The sequence below is a fragment of the Prunus persica genome, chromosome G1, assembly GCF_000346465.2.
Source record: "Prunus persica cultivar Lovell chromosome G1, Prunus_persica_NCBIv2, whole genome shotgun sequence".
NCBI lineage: Eukaryota > Viridiplantae > Streptophyta > Magnoliopsida > Rosales > Rosaceae > Prunus > Prunus persica.
The window spans coordinates 43,670,756-43,688,403 of NC_034009.1; the positions used below are offsets into that span (position 1 = coordinate 43,670,756).

The 17,648-nt window shown below is 36.9% G+C and overlaps 4 protein-coding genes across 7 annotated transcripts in view; 3 read left to right on the forward strand and 1 right to left on the reverse strand.

The window, feature by feature from the left end:
• LOC18789304 (BEACH domain-containing protein B) overlaps positions 1-734 on the forward strand; it is a 36,805-nt gene extending 36,071 nt beyond the window's left edge. For 3 of the 4 annotated variants that reach the window (XM_020554536.1, XM_020554537.1, XM_020554540.1), the window contains one exon: positions 199-734. The gene's annotated coding sequence lies outside the window, so the exon portion shown is untranslated. Of the gene's footprint in view, positions 1-150 lie in introns of all 4 variants that reach the window. The other variant, XM_020554538.1, reaches the window with a different exon arrangement.
• LOC18789654 (UDP-glycosyltransferase 91C1) lies at positions 632-4,123 on the reverse strand. Its single transcript, XM_007222771.2, has one exon. It carries the CDS (start codon positions 2,710-2,712, stop codon positions 1,279-1,281), a length of 1,434 nt encoding a protein of 477 aa, XP_007222833.1. The 5' UTR covers positions 2,713-4,123; the 3' UTR covers positions 632-1,278.
• On the forward strand, positions 4,651-8,039 carry LOC18793811 (GATA transcription factor 25; the record flags this gene model as incomplete). The annotated part of the gene is made up of 7 exons (XM_007223148.2): positions 4,651-4,998; positions 5,284-5,367; positions 5,451-5,584; positions 6,461-6,568; positions 6,797-6,902; positions 7,507-7,566; positions 7,686-8,039. Coding segments are annotated over 7 exons (948 nt in total), but the record flags the coding sequence as incomplete, so codon positions are not given.
• Positions 11,748-17,455, forward strand: LOC18789418 (GATA transcription factor 24). Its single transcript, XM_007227408.2, has 10 exons — positions 11,748-12,415; positions 13,126-13,212; positions 13,297-13,430; positions 14,983-15,093; positions 15,220-15,334; positions 15,538-15,597; positions 15,839-15,904; positions 15,990-16,061; positions 16,667-16,741; positions 16,955-17,455. The coding sequence occupies exons 1-10, from the start codon at positions 12,137-12,139 to the stop codon at positions 17,018-17,020; spliced, it is 1,065 nt and encodes a 354-aa protein (XP_007227470.2). The 5' UTR covers positions 11,748-12,136; the 3' UTR covers positions 17,021-17,455.

Sequence of the window (17,648 nt, forward strand, 5' to 3'; positions counted from 1 at the left end):
GTGGGCCGAACAAGTATTTTATATTCTTGTACTCTCCTTCACGTGTGTGTGAAATTGAACTCAATGGTTTATCAGTGTCTCCCCGGCTTTATTTTTAGATTAAAACAAATGTGGTTGAAGTATTCATAATGACAATTGAAATTATTGCAGTATTTGCTTGGATTGCCTTTAGATTTTGATTATCAAGCTTCAATACAGGAGTCTACAAAAGATTTCAGAATGATGAGCATGTCCATTACATGCCAGGGGTTCAGACTCCTTTCCATTTCGGTTTCGTCTCCTTGACACTTTGGTATGTGAAGACAAAGTAAAGGGATACATGCAGTTCAACTGGCACCACTTGAACAGTTTTGAAGGATGTTCAAGCATATTAATGTAACACATGGAGAGCTCGAGAACTTTGTGAGGTGAAGTTTTCTGTAACATTTCAAAGTGGTAAAGTACTGCCTTCATACAAATCAATTGCTCCTCATCTCCATCTTGAGGATCAACATACATGTACATTATGTTCTTGGTAGGTTAGATTTAAAAGATTGTGTATTAACCACAGTGGCAGGCTAACTCTGGTTTTTCCTTTTTCTAAGTAGCAAGTGTTAATTCTTCAAACCTTGTATAGATGGGCTGCAGTGCCTTTTTTTTTTTTTCTAAAGCAATGACACCACTTTTTTTTTTCTTTTCCTTTACTCTGTAGCATAAATTCTCTGAAGAGACAGTAACATTACTTTTTCGGCCGATAGGGTTTCCCCATTCTTTTGTTGTTTTGCCCTTGAATATCTTCTATTTGTCCGCAATTATATTCAATATATTCTGTGTTCTCAAATTTCAATGATATTCTAATCCTAGTCTGCTTACGAACTTGAAACTTTTTGCAAATAGAGCTTCCACAAAGTGCTTTGTTCTTTCTACCTCCATTCATGATTGCAAAGCTGGATTTTGTATAATTTGACACTAGTGTAACTTTTTCCCGGTGGCTGCTATATATCGTCATAGCTATGTTGATCATGTTGAGCGTGCAGTGAAGTTAACAGAATCAACTGCTTTGAGTGCGGTTACGCTCTGTTTCTCGATGAAATCTTGTTGATTTGAAAATATTTAGCATTCATCATGTTATCTCATCTGTCCTTGGATAATTCCCGTCTTAACTCACTTTATGGGTTTGATTTCGACAAATGCATGACTGTATTTCAATACCATACAATAATTTCTCCAGAAATAAACAAACAAGATATCAACCATACAAAGATATTATTAGAGGCAATTAGGGTACTGCCATGGTAACTAAATGGTCAACCTTGGTGGGCTATTCTCCTCAAGAAAGCATATGAATTCATCCGCTATTTGATTGTTCCTATTTCTGTCTCCAAACAACCCCTTCATTTCCTTAGCCCTAATTCTTAGTGACTCACCCGAGTCCTCCACCATTGCCAACCTTACGAGCTTGGCCACCGAGTCACGCGTAAATGACCCGTCTTGTGCAATTCTAGGTATCTCCACCCCAAGTCCCTTATTATTCCCTAATCTAGCATTAAGCCCTTGATCATTCACCATGGGGAATAGGATCAAAACCCGCCCGAACCCGAGCCCTTCAATCATCGAGTTCCAACCACAGTGAGTCAAGAATCCACCCACCGAGTCATGACTCAGTATCCGCACTTGTGGAGCCCACCCCAAATGTACCACTCCACGACCCTCGACTCGTTCCACAAACCCATGTGGTAACATCTCAAACACGGACTGAGTTGACTCAGGTGGGTTTCTCAACACCCAAAAGAACGGTACTCCAGATAGCTCCAACCCGAGAGCCAACTCAGTGAGTTCTTCTCGACTCAATGTTGCCTCGGTCCCGACTGCAATGTAGATCACTGAGTTGACTCGTTGCTTGTCAAGCCACTCGTTGATACCAACCCAATTTGTATCAAATTCATCCACTTGCTCATTTATTAGTGGGGGTAAAAACCCAATAGGAACAACTGGTTTTCCCTTCCCATACAGCTCTCTAAGCAAATTGAACCACTCGGGCTCAAACTCATCCGAGCTTCTAATAAACACAACTTCACTCTCATTAATCGCAAACCCGAAACGCACCGTATCGGGTGTAACGGACTCGTTCTCACTTGAACGTTGTAAATACTTAGCAATCTCGTGAAGCCGGTACGCCATGTCAGACTCGAATGGGACCCACTCGGGAACCAAGGTGAAATCCTCAGCATTGGTCCTGAAATCCTGGCCGTTGATCAACGGCGCGGGCGGACCAATGTACGCCAAACACGCGGCGCTGAAGCAGCTGAAGAAGGCGCGTGAGATGTCGAACCTGGCCGCAACTGGGGGAAGCCAGTGAGAGGCATAATCGTAAATAACCCAATCAGGCTTTGACTCCGAGGACCCCAGGAAATCGGTCAACGGCAATTCCAGCAAATCGAAGGCCCTTTTCAGCAATTGCTGCTTGTTGTACGGCACGTCCGTGGACGATTCGGCGTCGTTTGGGAGGTTGTCCAAGCGGGGCAAAGGGAGGGAAACGAGGTTGATGAGAGAAGAGAGGTGTGAGGGTATTTTGGGAAGTCTGAGAATGTTCCTTGGGGTGGAGATGAAAGAAACAGAGTGACCCTTTTGAGCTATGAGCTTGGATAGATGGAAGAAGGGTATGAGGTGGCCCATGGCCAGCCATGGAAACACCACCACATGAAGAACTCCATTCTTCTTCTCCTTCTCCATGGAAACTTACAGGGAGGGAGGTAGAAGAAGCTCTTGGAGTTGTATTTATTTTATGACGGTGCAAAATTTGAAATAACATTTTATTTTCATGAGACTATGAATTTATTGTTAAATAAATAGACGGCAGGGTTGAATTGTAAGAGCAAACATGTTGACAGGCTACTCCTACTTGTGGCTTTAGAAATGTACAAATAGTTTTGTAGTTTACTCGTAAGAGATTCAGCGACTGAAAACAACATAAAAGAAAAGAAAAAAGAGAGGGATGAATAGAGAAACCAATTTTAAAAATCAATCCCTGAAAATTCACTCTCCACGTATAATATATGAACACTCACCAGCCAGTAAAACCCACTATTCAACTCTAACTTGTCAAAAATGGTGACTGAACTACTTTTTGTTTGTTGATTTATCTAGTATTTTTGTAAAGGAGTTGACGTTTACTTTCAATGTGTTTTTGTTTTGTTTTTTTTGTTTTAGAACAACTTTCGCATGCTTACTAACCCATAATTGAATTAAGAGGAATTGAATTGAAAATAAGTTGAATTGAAGAGAATTAGATTTTGAATTCCTATTGAGGTTGTTTACTAAATCATATGAAATTGGAGTAGAAGTTGAAGTAATTATTAAAACGTACTTGGAAAATTTGAAATTTTTATTACTGTGCGAGTATATAATGGATAAAAAAATTGAATTCATAATCCACCTCCCACCCAAAAATTGAATTCCTCAAAAATTAGAAATTCAAATCCTAATTTTGTGTGGGTCTCACGTACTTTTTAATTCCTTGATGTGAAGTAAATATAGAAATACTCCATATGTAGAATTCAATTCCTAACAAGAATTCCAATTCCTGATGGTAAACACACCATCCACCTGTCTAAGACAAGTTAGTAACCAAAGGAAAAAAAAAAAAAGCATAGCAATGGGTGAACTCTTAGTCGTCCTCTTCCACCCAAAAAAAAAAAAAAACAAACTTAGTCGTCCTCTAATAAGAAAGAACCTGTTTCTGCTAGGCTTTGTTGCTTTCTATGTAATCCTGTTTTCCCCTTTCCGCCTTTAAGGCCCTTTGGGCTTTATGAAATGTATCGTTAACCCCAACCTAAAAAAAACTGTCTAGGGCCTTACTAGGTTGTCAATGACCCAAAAAAAATCACATATTCTGTTCTGTCTAAACTGAAAAAAAAAAAAAAAAAAAAACTGGAAAATATTAGAAACCGTGAATTATTATTGTTATTATTTTGAGATTCCGGTAGTTATCTAACCACACCAAAGGCCAATACATTTTTTTTTTTTAAATGATGGAAGGTTCTCTGTTTAAGGGATCAAAAGTATTTATTTTTGTATTTGAAGTATCGTGATGATGTAAGTGATCTCAAATTCGAACTCTACGACACCTTGATAGTATGTGTAAGAAATTCTTGCTTTCGTTTCCTAACTTCAACACCCAAAAAAAAAAAAAGGGTTTTGTGATGATGCAAAGCAATTGATCAAAAGCAATTATTCAACGCTTCTCAAGTACCATCTACCATGTTAGATTTGACACCAAAAAAAAGTACCATGTTAGAATCCCCTCTCCTAATATAGTTTGTTGTAGTTGAAAACAATGGCGTTTCTCGTAATTATTGATACGAAACAGGGTCACTTGTCGTTGTGCCCATACTTACGGGCCATACTCGTTGTGCCATGAGCTGTCCTTCACTCTGGTGTCTGCTCTCTCTCTCTCTCTCTCTCTCTCTCTCTCTCTGTGTCAAAATAAAAATAAAATAATTAATTAATAAAATCATAAATTTACAAAGCAAAAGAGAACAAATACAACAAAACTCACACCTGACTCACCTTCTACTTTTCTTTTTTGGTTTTCCAAAACCCCAATTCTTTTCTGAACAGCCTTCGATTTGATTTTGGGTTTAGGGTTAGGGTTTCGGTTTCACTCAGTGATTGGCTCCTCTCTGTAATGCTTCAGAGACCATCGATCCGATTCGTGAACCTCTTCCAATGTACGGACACTCCGAGCCCATGACCATGTCCAACCCGATTCCCGCCGGTGGCGACGACGATGCCGCCGGCCCCGGCGTCGACTCCATTGACAACGCCCACATTCACTACGAACCCCATACGCTCGAGGACGGCGGCGGCGTCGTCGCCGTCGTCGAGGATGTAAGCTCCGACCCCGTCTACGACGTCGGTAGCTCCGAAATGCGTGCTCAGCCGTACGACGGCTCCAGTCAGCTCACGCTCTCGTTTCGTGGCCAGGTCTTTGTTTTTGACGCTGTTACGCCTGAGAAGGTTCGAACTTGATTGGTGATTTTGTTTGTTTGTTGTGATTTATGGTTTTTTAGAGCTTGTGATATTGTTTCTGTTCGGTTTCTGTGCAAATGTGGGTGGCTGATGGCAATGAAGTTTTTTAATTTTGAAATGTTTTGAGTATTTATGGAACTTTTGCTTCACTGGTTGTAATTAAATTCCTTGCGTCTTGTAAAGTCTCTTGGCAACCAAATCAGGACTGGGGTTTGGCTTTGATACATTTGAATATACTTTGGTTACTAAATCTTTGTGCATTGGGGTTTGAAGGTTCAAGCAGTGCTATTACTGTTGGGGGGCAGCGAATTATCTTCCGGCCCTCAAGGTGCGGAGTTGGCATCTCAGAATCAGAGGGTATCTCCTTAGACCGAAAAACTTTAACAGCATATTTAAATTTATTATTGATTATGTTTTTCTTGTCTTTTCATAATTTGTAGGGTACAGAAGATTTTCCCATACGATGTAGTCAGCCTCACAGAGCAGCATCATTAAGTAGGTTTCGTCAAAAGAGAAAAGAGCGATGCTTTGATAAAAAAGTCAGATATAGTGTCCGCCAAGAAGTTGCACTCAGGTTTGTTTCTTTTTAAAAGAAGAAATTGCACTCGGTGGTGTAATCTATGTAATATGCTTCTGCTTGAATTTATTTGGTATAATATATGAGCTTATTGGAGTAAACAAGAGAAGTTGCATGTGCCTGCACAACCCCAGGGTTGGGAAAATAGAAATTCTTTTTCAGTTCCTAGTACCTCAAGTTGGGGAAACCAATCATTTCGTTTCAAAGTGTTTTAATAACTGACTAATGGCCTTGCAATATTTGGCATGGCTAGTTTTTTGGATTTAGTACATTGTATGATTTTATGTTACAAGTTTAATTTGGCATCTGAAAATTTAACATTTATATTTGCAAAACACTTGTTTGGGGATTTTAATCAAACGTAATGCATGAAAACTTAGTAGGTTATAGTTATGTTAATAATTTCTCTGGAAAGAGGCGAAATGCTGACGGGAGTTTATTATTTAGTCATGTTTTTCTAGGCTAGTGCTGGTATGTAAAGGTCATGTTCAAAGAAACTCCTAGTCACCTGAACATAGATGTCCTTTTGGTGTCCATGCTTTGTTTAAATCTCAAAGTGATGTCATGAAGCCAAGCCAAAGCATTTGGCGTTAAGACTTAGTTTAGCATGACTTGTGTGTAACACATTCAGTTCTCAGATTACAGGTTGTCTAATTTATAAAAATATACAGTAAAACTACATCACCTGTATTGGAGTCTTCATGCGTCTTTGATATGTTTATGTACTCAATGGCTCCAAGGAAGAAAGCATGATATAATGAGCTTACTGCCTTCTATTGTTTTGTTCTTTTGTTGCTTATCATTGTTCTAGCTCTACCACTTTGGTTTGTTTTCACTTTCCATTCTTGATTTATGTATTTCTATCTACATCAGGATGCAGCGTAACAAGGGGCAATTTTCTTCTTCAAAAAAGTCAGATGGGGATTATAGCTGGGGTAATGGCCAGGAGTCAGGGCAGGATGATAGCCATGCAGAAACCTCGTGAGTTTATGAATATTATAGAGTTTTGTGCTCCTAAGAAATAAATATATTAATATTTTGATAGATGAGATTTTATTTTATTTTTCTTTGTACTCCTTTATATTCATTTCCTCTTTTTGAAGCCGTATCATATTTTATCTTATCATACTTTTACCTTTTGCGCTTTACCTGTGAATAACTAATAACTATCCTTGCATCTTTTGTGATTTGTATGTTCTGCCTGTCCAGCTGCAAGCATTGTGGAATAAGCTCAAAGTCCACACCAATGATGCGGCGTGGGCCATCTGGTCCAAGGTCTCTTTGCAATGCTTGTGGGCTTTTTTGGGCAAACAGGGTCAGTATCTTTAACGATGAATTGATCACTTCTTTTCTTTGATTGTAAAGATATTTTGTATGTCAATCCTCCTTTATGGATCTTTTACCCTCCTCCCGCCACCCATCTACTCGAACAAAATTAATATCATGTTTAATCTTTGATTTCGTTTGTGCTCTCATGAATTGCTGCATTGTTTAGAGGTCTGAAGGTTTGAATTTCTGAAAAAAGACTCCATTATATTCTTCATCTAAGGCTGTAGACCATGGGTGTCATGCTGTTGTCTGTTAAAAAGGAGTTTTGCATGGAAATGTCTTAATTTTGTTCTTAAAATTTCTGAATATGGTTTAAATTTTAAAAATGTCTGTTTTTGGGATAGGTGACATAAAAAAATATATATATACACCACTGTAAAGTCTCAGAGGTATAAATTCAACATTACTTTTTGTTTTTGTTTTTTGAGAAGCAACTTTACTTTACGTTTTATCTCCCAAGTTTAAGATTTGAAAGTTTGCTCCACTTTGAATTCACTAGACTCCGTTTTCAGTTGAATACTCTACAGGCATTGTTGTATATCTGTAGTGGAGATATCATATTTCTCACAATTGACATCAAAATTTTGCAGGGGACTTTAAGGGAGCTTTCCAAGAGAACCCAAGATCATTCTGTGACTCCAGCTGAGCAGGTGTGTTCACATATCTGACTACATCTATTCATTGGGTTGGTATTGTTATGTTCAAAATGGTATTTTCATTTTCACCACCATGTAAATTTTGTGCCCTTCTTTTTATGTATTCTAAACAGGGTGAAGCTGATACTAAAGATTTGAACAGCGTAACTGCCATCGATGCACACAACAGTCTTGTTCCCTTCTCTAATGGTGATAGCTCAGCTTTAGTTGCTGAACAGTAGGTTGTTTCATTAAAAGGCCAAACTTGTCCCTGGCAGTGGCATCATTCAAGTAGGTTCTCTCGTAATTTTCGTTTTGATTGTCTAATCTTAATGTACAGCTATAATAGTACCTTGATCAATACAAGAAGCCTGCTATTTATTCCTTTCTTCTTTTTTTTTTGGTTGCTTTTTTTGGGGTTTAGTTTTGGTGCCACTGTGCTTGACACTAGCTCGAGAGGATATAAAAAAATCTTAAACATTTTACCATATGATCTTTCAAATTATGCATTATCTTTTTCATTTTGATAGCCTACATGACTGTCTCAAAGGCAATACGCTTGAGAGTTGAACAATTGTATTAAATCAGGTAATTGAGCTAAATATTGCTATTTCTATGCCAGAAAAATGATTGAAAAAGAGTCATGCTCTTGATTATTGGCCTTTTTTTATCTGGAATTATTGGCCCTTTTGTTAAAAAATTGTTTCAGCCCTTTGATATACGATGTTGGATAGAGATCTAATATTCAAGCTGAGTAATTTGTAGAATATGCAAATAGATAATATGTTCTTGTTGAATTTTCGGATTTTCATCCCAACGATTTATTGAGTGTGGTATGTTTCGTATTGAAACTTGCATTAAGCTCTACGTATATCACAAGGTTGAATTTTAAACTGCATCGGCTTAAAGAATCAACTGTGGTTGAACTGCAGATAACATAATTTTCGTTGGAAATAAATTTTTAAAGTTTGTTGCAACGCATCCAATTTCCAGCCCATCTTACTTGACCAGTTAGTCTTAGGAGAGACATTTCTTTTTACTATTTTTATACAAGCAATATTGAGAGGGGGAAATCAAACCTAGGAGCTTAAGTGCAGAGTTGAATGCTCTTAACCGCTTTAGCTACAAGCCCTTTACAAGAGAGATATTAAAATCTAAGTAATTGTTAGTTATTGAAAAGGCAATCGGCAAAATGTGGCATCTAAGTTTATTGTTTTCTTATTTTTCTGACAGGAGCAAAATATTGAACTAGGGAAAATCGAATTCAGGTTTCAAATACACGAGTAAATGTTGTTTTCTACTTAAACTACAAATAGATCTAGCGTCAATGATTTATAATGATCTCTTACTTTCTTTGTGGAGAAAAGTAATAGGAAAAAGGGAAAAATGGTACTGCAACTCTTACTCTATGACACCACTAGGCCTTTTTTTGAGTGCCGACCTGACTGAGCTTGACCCGACAATCAATCTTGATTCTTGGGAATGCTTGTCTCTCTCTATTATAATCATTTGTTGACTTGACCTGACTTGGGTGCCTACCTTATTTGTTTGATTGATTTGGCTGAGGTTTGAGTCCCATGTTGACTTAATAAACTGGTTCTTCTACAATAGTGGACATATATGGCATTTTAAAAAGTATAATGGGTTTGAATTTTTTTTTTTCAAAAGTAAATTACAACAAAGATGTTCGTTCGGATCTTAAAAAATTTCCATACCAAATACAAACATAATGGGTTTGAATGTTAGAGGGCAAGAACTATCTTCCTCCTCATCAAAATCATTATATAAAAAATATATAAAGTAAAACAATGGTCAAGGGAGAGGGTGAGGGTGAGGTGGGATGATAACAACAGCTCATTGAGGATGGTTTGAATGTTTGACTCAAGTGTTGATTTTAAGGAAGTTGGGTATTTTGTTTTGACAGGGGAATGAGTGGTTTCTTGAAAATGCATGTATTTTGTCTAAAGAATGAGTTTAAGTGGTGAGAGCATTTTGTGGAGGTGTGAAGTAAAGGTGTCAAATGGGGCTAGCCTGCCCAACACTGTATAAGTCCAATTCGTTTAAATGGAGCACAATACTGTTCAAGCACGATTATTGACGGGTTGTGTTAAACACGACACAAAAGCATGGGTCGTACAAATCATAAAATTAAGCCCATACTGTGGAGAGCATGGATCTCATTTTATTTCTATGCTTCGATAGTTGAATGAATCTAAGCAGAATGAAAGCATAACTATGGGATGAGTGCAAATGAATAAATGGAAGTGTGAAAAACGCCATAAAAAAGAAGAAGGAAATGTTAGCTACCTTCCTATTTGTGCATTTCTATTTTTTGCCTTCTCAAATCTGCTTCTCATCCTATAATGTAGTTTGATGAACAGAACTACCTTCTACACCCTCCCCCTCCTCTTCTTGTTCGTCTTAAAGATCATATTTGCAACCAAGAAAAAAAAGAAAAAAGAAGAGCACTTAAATCCAAAGTCGTTTAGTCTTCTAACAATTTCCAAATAAACATACAATCTCATTGTTTTGATTAAATAGTAAATTATCACACTATTAATTAAAATAGATAAACGATTTTAAATTTTCTATTTTTATTTTGCATGAATAGTCTTTAAAGGATGACCTCATAAATGAACGATTTCGATTATCATACAACACACTGTGACATCATAGACAGTGGCAGTCATACGCCAAGGGCAGAGTAGGCTGCCGCCTACTCCAATTTTTCCCAAATAAATAATTACCCATATAAAATCATGTGGGACCCACTTCAGAAGTACAGTGCAGTGCCGCCTACTCTATTATTAAGATATATGATTTACACCCCACTTCAAAAGTACAATCATGTGGCTCCTAGACTAAACAAGTGGGGAAGAAAAAAATAAAGAGAAGAAGAACATAACCCCCAAGGTTTATACCTATTATTATTATGTATCACCTTTTGACATAAATTACAGTTTGTTAATCTTTCTCTTGTTTTCTCTCTACCTATATTTTTTTTAGTTTGTGAAATTTTGATTTCTTCTTTCTATTGATTTTATTGGGCTTTTAAAGATATTTGCTAATTTGCTATTCAATTCTAAGTATATATTTGTCTATTCCTTATAAATTTTCTTGCTTAGTATGTAATTGTATGTCCCTTTATTGCAATTGTGAACTTGTGTTAGTGAATTTTAATTTTGTTTTATGATTTCAAAATATGAAAACTCGTCGAGTATAATTATGATTGTAATGAATAGATAATATGATTTTTTTTTTAACTTTATGTTTTTGTATGTCTTGTGAGAATTTGAATTTTTATTGTTTATATTTTGTGAGAGACCCCCACATACATGAAAACTTTATTTTGCCAATGTGTATAGAGATGCATATTTAAGGATAAGGCTTATTATATCACCAATATCTAGCTAGGTGTATCTTTTTATGTATATGAATAAAATTCACTTGTACCGTCGAGTTTTTAATGTAAGCTTCGCCTACTTGACTTTTGAATAATGAATGAGTCACTGATCATAGAACCAATTAACTGTTAATTTAATGGTATTTCTATTCCACAATATTGAAAAATGTCCCAATTCGAATATCCCTCCCTTAAATAAAAAAATAAAAAAATAAAAAATTCACATAATAAATAAATAAAAAGGGAGAAAATCTTTTGCTTTGTTCAAGGGTAAAAGAAAAGGGGTTGGCGTTCCCAAAAGAAAAAAAGATAAGAAAATCCAAAAGTTTCCCAAAATTTCCCAAAAGTTTGTGTACAATCATAATTGCAAGTACAACATTATCCAATTTTAGATCAAATAGCCATGACGGCACTTATAATGCCAACCTGGACCCAAAATCCCCATATAGTCCTCTATCTTATGACTCTCTGGTCCATTCCATAAATAGACAAAAAAAAAACAGTCCCAATTTAGTAATTTCACCAAAATTCCAGACCACTTTCCAAACCCAATCACCACAAACAATAATCTCTCAACCCACGCCTGCAATCACAACCACCAGCCGTTGGATTACATTACCCATAACCCATCCAGTGCAAATGGGCCCCACCCACGGTTACATCACTCATCACCCTCACCCACACCCACCAGAAACAACACGCATGTGAGACGTGGGCCCCGCACCCCATCAACATCCCATCAATCGCAACCGTCCACAAAACCCCGCGAAACCTCATAGCTTGCTCCCACGTAGCACTGAATCATCCCCCTGCATTATAATTGAAAAGAAAATGATTTTCGCTTTTTGATTTATTTGTTTTGGGGAAATCATTTTATTACCCATTTGCGGCTCTCTAAGGAAACACAGCGCCAAGCTCTCTGAAAATCTTGGCTATTTTTGGGCAACCTTCAATTTTTTTTTATCGTTGATTTTCGAAGCTTCTGCTTCTTCTTCTTCGAGCTCAGAAATTCCAGTACGAGCTTATAGTTGCAGGGTTTTAGGGTTAGGGTTTGGTATTGAAATTGTACTGGTTTCGTTGTGACGGAGACGATGATTGGTTGTCCGGTGGAACGGGGTTAGGGTTTGAATTGGGAGAAGGTGGTGGTGTGAGGCTGGGGATTTGGTGTGGAGTGAGTATTTGATGGCGGCCGTGAATCCGCAGCCACTGCAAGCGCGACCATTCGAGGAGCACGGGAGAGGTCCGATACCGATCGAAGACGATGAGGCTGAGTACGAAGATGGTGGTGATGATGGTATGGAGGACATGGAGGAGGTTCATGTGAATTCGGTCAGCGTTGCGGAGCGTGGTGGAGTAGGAGGAGGAGGAGGAGGAGGTGTGGTTATGGCGTCCAGGACTAGTGAGCTCACTCTGTCTTTTGAAGGCGAGGTCTATGTCTTCCCTGCTGTTACACCTGAGAAGGTCTCCCTCTCTCTCCTTTTTTTTTTTTTTTCAAGTATATTTATTGTAATAAGAACCTTTTTTTCTTCTTCCCAAATATTCATTTTATGCCTGTGCGGCTGTACTGTGCTTCTGTACTATATTATCTTTTGCGAGCTTTAAGTCACTGGGTTTTGTATTTGTCCTTGTAATTGCAAAGAGTTGATATGGGGTTCTGAAATATGGGCGTTTACTGCATACTATTTGCTGTCCAACGAAAAATTGAAAATGAAGGGACTTGAAGTATTGTTGTTTATGATAAAATTTCATTTGATTATGGTTCAGTTCCCCCACTTATTAATATTTTCTTTTGAGATTAAATATATAACTCATCCTTTGGAAGAAGAGTAAAAGTATATTGTATGATGTTCAAATATGTAAAGCAATATGGGGACAATAATTATTGGCAGGACATTATAGTTTGAATTGTAGGTCTGCAATAAGACATCTTTTCAAATTAAAATTTTCATTCGATTTTTATGAACTTTCTTTCCGTCACTTGCTTCATTATAACTAACTATTGGATTATGATAATCCCTTTAACTAGTTGAAGCCAAGCCAATCTTTATCTGTTTCTGTTTTCTCAAAGTTGGCCTTTACATCTGTTTACTAAATTTACTATAACATGTCTTTGCTGGTTTGCATTTTGCTTAGTTTAAAAGAAGGCTCAGACTTTGGATTCTATATAACAGGTGCAAGCAGTACTATTGCTATTGGGAGGACGTGATGTACCAACTGGTGTGCCTACAGTTGAAGTGTCTTACGATCAGAATACACGGGTAATGCTTATGTTGACATTAATGAGACCAATTTCAATGCATCTTCTGTGCTTATGTTCACGTGTTGCTTTCCACAATCTCTAGGGTGTGGCTGACACCCCAAAACGTTCAAATCTTTCACGAAGAATAGCTTCACTGGTTCGGTTTCGTGAAAAACGGAAGGAGAGATGCTTTGACAAGAAAATTAGGTACACAGTCCGTAAAGAGGTTGCACAGAGGTAAGACAAATTTATGACCCTTCCTTCATTCCTTTTTTTTGTTTTTCCTCTGGATGGGAGGGGGATTGGGGGATTTGGATTTGACAAGAGAATCAGTATTGTGTAATTATAGGTCAGAATTTATGTTTGTAAGACCTAGTAAATTATAGCACCTTATACATTTTGTTTCAGTTGCACCAACTGTTATTACATTCTGAATGCAGTTTGCTCTTGACTTTAGGTACTTGAAAGTTTGATATGTATATCTTTGCCTTATAACATTTTCTCTTCATGTTCTGTCTACTTCGAGATGGTTTCTGAGCTGTTAACTCTGTAATTTGAAAGAATTTTTATATGTTCCAGAACAGAATGGCTATCTATTTACCAAAAAATAGCCTGCCTATGTAATTATGAATATTGGGTTTGAGCCAATGAGTATAGACTTACCTTTTGGTTTACACATGTAGTAGTTTTGAAGTTTATTTACGAAACAAAAAACAGAAATCAACATCTGTAATTTTTATACGTCTATTTTTGGTTGTAAGATTTTATTTGGAGCAGGGCAGAAGTTAGAAATAGGCTTTAGATACCAAAAGCTGTTTGGTCTTTTCTTTATCTCTACTTGCCACGTTGTCAGAGACTCGGAACATGCATCCAATGCCTCTAGAAAAAGCATGTAAAATTCTAGAAAAGGAGGATTTAGTCACAACTTATGACATTCAATTTGGCACTCTTAATCGCCCGCATATTGCCAAGTTTCTCTGTTCCAGTTTTTGAAAGAATATTGAACTTTCCTAATCCTAACCCTGAACTGGACTCTCCTCCCACCAAAGCTTCAAAGTATCGCTGAAAGATCTGCAATGAAATCACTCTCACCCATTCAACTGACAAGCTTATGTTAAATCAATTTCCACCCAGACTACCTGGGAGGTGGCTGGTTGAGGTGTAAGTTGTGATTCGCACTAGAGAAAAACTTTTGGTGGTGCTCAATCCTTAGGAGTAAGTAAAAAGTCCAGTCTAATAGCAGGGATATTAGACTCTGGATGAGAGCCATTCAATTCTTGAGGCACCTTATGGGATCTATATTTTTTTTTAGGAATTTGAGTGCTAGAGATCTCTCAGAATTTTCAGCTGTGTTGTCTTGGATAAATAATGTCTCTTCAAATGTGGATGAGAGCCGTCTTTTTTATTTGATGAAACTGTGCATTATGTGTGTTTTGTATTGTTTATTTTTCTTTATTTATAATGTCTCTAAAAAGTTAGTGCATTCTTCATATTGAAAATTTTAAGGAAGAAATCAACTATCGTCTATCTCATCCATTTTTTTGGTTTTTTTTTTTTTTTTTTTTTTTTTCCGAATGCTTAAATACTTTCTTAATAAATGGTCTTCTGTGCTGGTTTCTATGTGAGCTATGGATTCAATTTGTGTGCATTAACATGAAAAATGGGAAGATAGGGAGATTCATTATTGATGCAGATGTTAAAAAATCTACAATATTGTTGTTTGCATCTTCAATGGTCCTATGGTGTTAATGATGTGTCATTCTTTTTGTCATTGTTATCATTATGATAGGATGCTTCGTAAAAATGGACAGTTTGCATCATTAAAACAAAATTCAGGTGATTCTGGTTGGGATTCGGCACAAAGTGGCCTTCAAGATGGCACTTCTCGACCAGAAACTGTGTGAGTTCCAAGCTAATTCTGGTTCTACTGATTTCCGCAGTTGATGATTTGTAGTTCTTATTGAAGTTTTCCTGTTGACGATGTTGTCGTGTTCAATGCTTTTACCTGTTTCTGCTGCATTTTCAGCTTACGGCGATGTCAACATTGTGGAGTTAGTGAAAATAATACTCCTGCAATGCGCCGTGGACCTGCTGGCCCAAGAACCTTATGTAATGCATGTGGTCTTATGTGGGCGAATAAGGTTGGTTTATTCTGTTTTTTTTTTACTCTGTAAAAGTATTAATTTTCTGATATGCCAACTTGTCAATCTTTCTCTCTCTCTCTCTCTCTCTCTCTCTCTCTCTCTCTCTCTCTCTCTCGTCCTTATTGCTTTGGTCACAGATGCCTGTTACTGTCTCCTCAAGTAACCTTTCATTTTCCTTCATCAGTTTATTGATTGTGCAGGGAACACTGAGAGATCTCAGCAAGGGAGGAAGGAACCTTACCATGGACCATATAGAACCTGTATGTGCAACATTTGATATAGAGAATATGCATATTTCTTCAATATAGAAGTTGAATCCATTTTTAAGTGGTTAATCATTATTTATATGCTTCTCCCTTATGTTGTAAGTTAGCTGAGAATTTTTTTATAAAAAAATCTAGCCTTTTTACACTTTAGTCCTCAAGTATTTGTGCTTTGCTGTTTTCCTGTTGCTACCATTGGCATGATCGATCTACATAATGACAAAAATGATATTTACAGGGAACACCAATCGAAGTGAAGCCTTTACTTGTTGAAGGAGAATTTTCTGGAAACCAGGATGAGCATGTATAATTTTTCTCCCCTGTTACTATTACCTCCTATGCGAAGTTCTGTGTTCGTTTTATATACCTAATAGTTATGGTGTGCACAGGGAACACTTGAAGGTTCTTCTAAAACAGTTATTGAAAGATCCAATGATGCTTCTGTCAACCTGGATGAACAAGTATGTTTTGCATTTATGGTGCTAGCTCTGCTATGCTTATTTTTATATTGTTTGTTATGTAACATCAAACATGCTGATCTAAGTGTTTTTCCTTGGACAAGTTTTAACTGTTTTTATCAGACCCAAAGTACACTTATTAGTTGGGGGACCTAGGATTGAGATTGTGAGATGATCCAAAATACAAACACAGTACTAGTTAACTACCAAATGTGTATGTTGTGCAAACTAGCATCGTTTTATAACATTTATAAGTAAAGTTCATTAGTAATAGAAGTCAATAGAGCATCTGGTCTTATGTTGATGAACACGGGTGGCTAACTGCAGACCACATTTTGACAAATGTACTGTAGAACTCACTATTACCTTATTCGACTAGTATGTATATTTTCTGGTCAGAATACTTTTTGGTGTTGGGTGATAAATATAATAATCATCTTGTTGATTTTAAAGGTCACTGCCAGTTCTTTTCTAATATTTGGTCACAATACACATGTAGCATATTGAAATAACTAGTCAGAAAAATTCACAGCATAAATCTTCTTTTTTATATTTAATCAGATCAACCTGTAAAATATGTATTTAGTTTTTGTTGTTACATGCCGTAGGATTTGCATGAAACCGCTGAAGATCTTACAAACAGTTTGCCGATGGGGATTGTTTCCTCAGCCAATGATGAGCAGGTATGATATGTATATGGGCCAAATAATTTTGCAGAGTGCTCTTTATGTAACTAGTTATTATAATGGATAGATTCCAGTCTCTGCTAATAATCAAGCAAAGAACTATGGTCCAATGAAATTTAAAAGCATACCCTTATGTGTGTTTTAATCCCCATTAATAAATGAGGCCTCTTTGATATACAATAACTTACGTCGAAGTTTTGGTATCCGCAGGAACCTCTGGTTGAGCTCACTAATCCTTCGGATACAGATTTAGAAATCCCTACTAATTTTGATTAGAAGGTGATGATTTGTTAGCCAATTGATGCCAGGAAGTGTGGATGGTTTAGTTCATGTCCTTGTGCAACATACAGGTCAAAGTTTTCGAACGTATAAAAGTACAGACATTTAGGAACTTTAATCTCTGCCAAGAACCAGGACCTTCCGGTTGCAATGATCTCGTGAATGGAGGCACATTGCTACTGTCAGATGATGATAGATGACGTGATGTTTATATAAGTTATTTTTATCTTCTGTACAAGAGTTGTTAGGAGATATGGTTGAGAGCTTTCTGCGTATTCTAATATATGTAATTTATTTAGGTCTGTTCTGATTGCATTTTATTGAAATGCTGCCCTTCATTTGTAAGTCATAAATCATAATGTTGATGTATCATCAGATAGAATTAAACCCCAAACTGATGAATGGTAGAGTCAGCCAATTGACATTGCATTCTCAGCGCCTTTTCTTCAACTTTCAGATGACAATTAGACCAAGTGGATGTTAATATTATACAACAGTGCATTGTAGCGTCCGTGCTCAAATAAACTTTGAATAGGAAACAAATTTATCTCAAAATGCTTGTGAGAATATTGCAAGTCAAAGGGTTTAGTAACTCTTAAGAAATCAGCAACTCTAAGAATTTCCC

What these genes read in the sequence shown, in the direction of transcription:
- LOC18789654 (XM_007222771.2), bottom strand. Translation starts at nt 2,712, where the DNA reads ATGGAGAAGGAGAAGAAGAATGGAGTTCTTCATGTGGTGGTGTTTCCA.
- LOC18789418 (XM_007227408.2), top strand. Translation starts at nt 12,137, where the DNA reads ATGGCGGCCGTGAATCCGCAGCCACTGCAAGCGCGACCATTCGAGGAG. An exon ending in CGTAAAGAGGTTGCACAGAG is followed by an intron (nt 13,431 to 14,982) that starts GTAAGACAAATT and finishes TCATTATGATAG; the next exon opens with GATGCTTCGTAAAAATGGAC. An exon ending in CTGTCAACCTGGATGAACAA is followed by an intron (nt 16,062 to 16,666) that starts GTATGTTTTGCA and finishes TACATGCCGTAG; the next exon opens with GATTTGCATGAAACCGCTGA.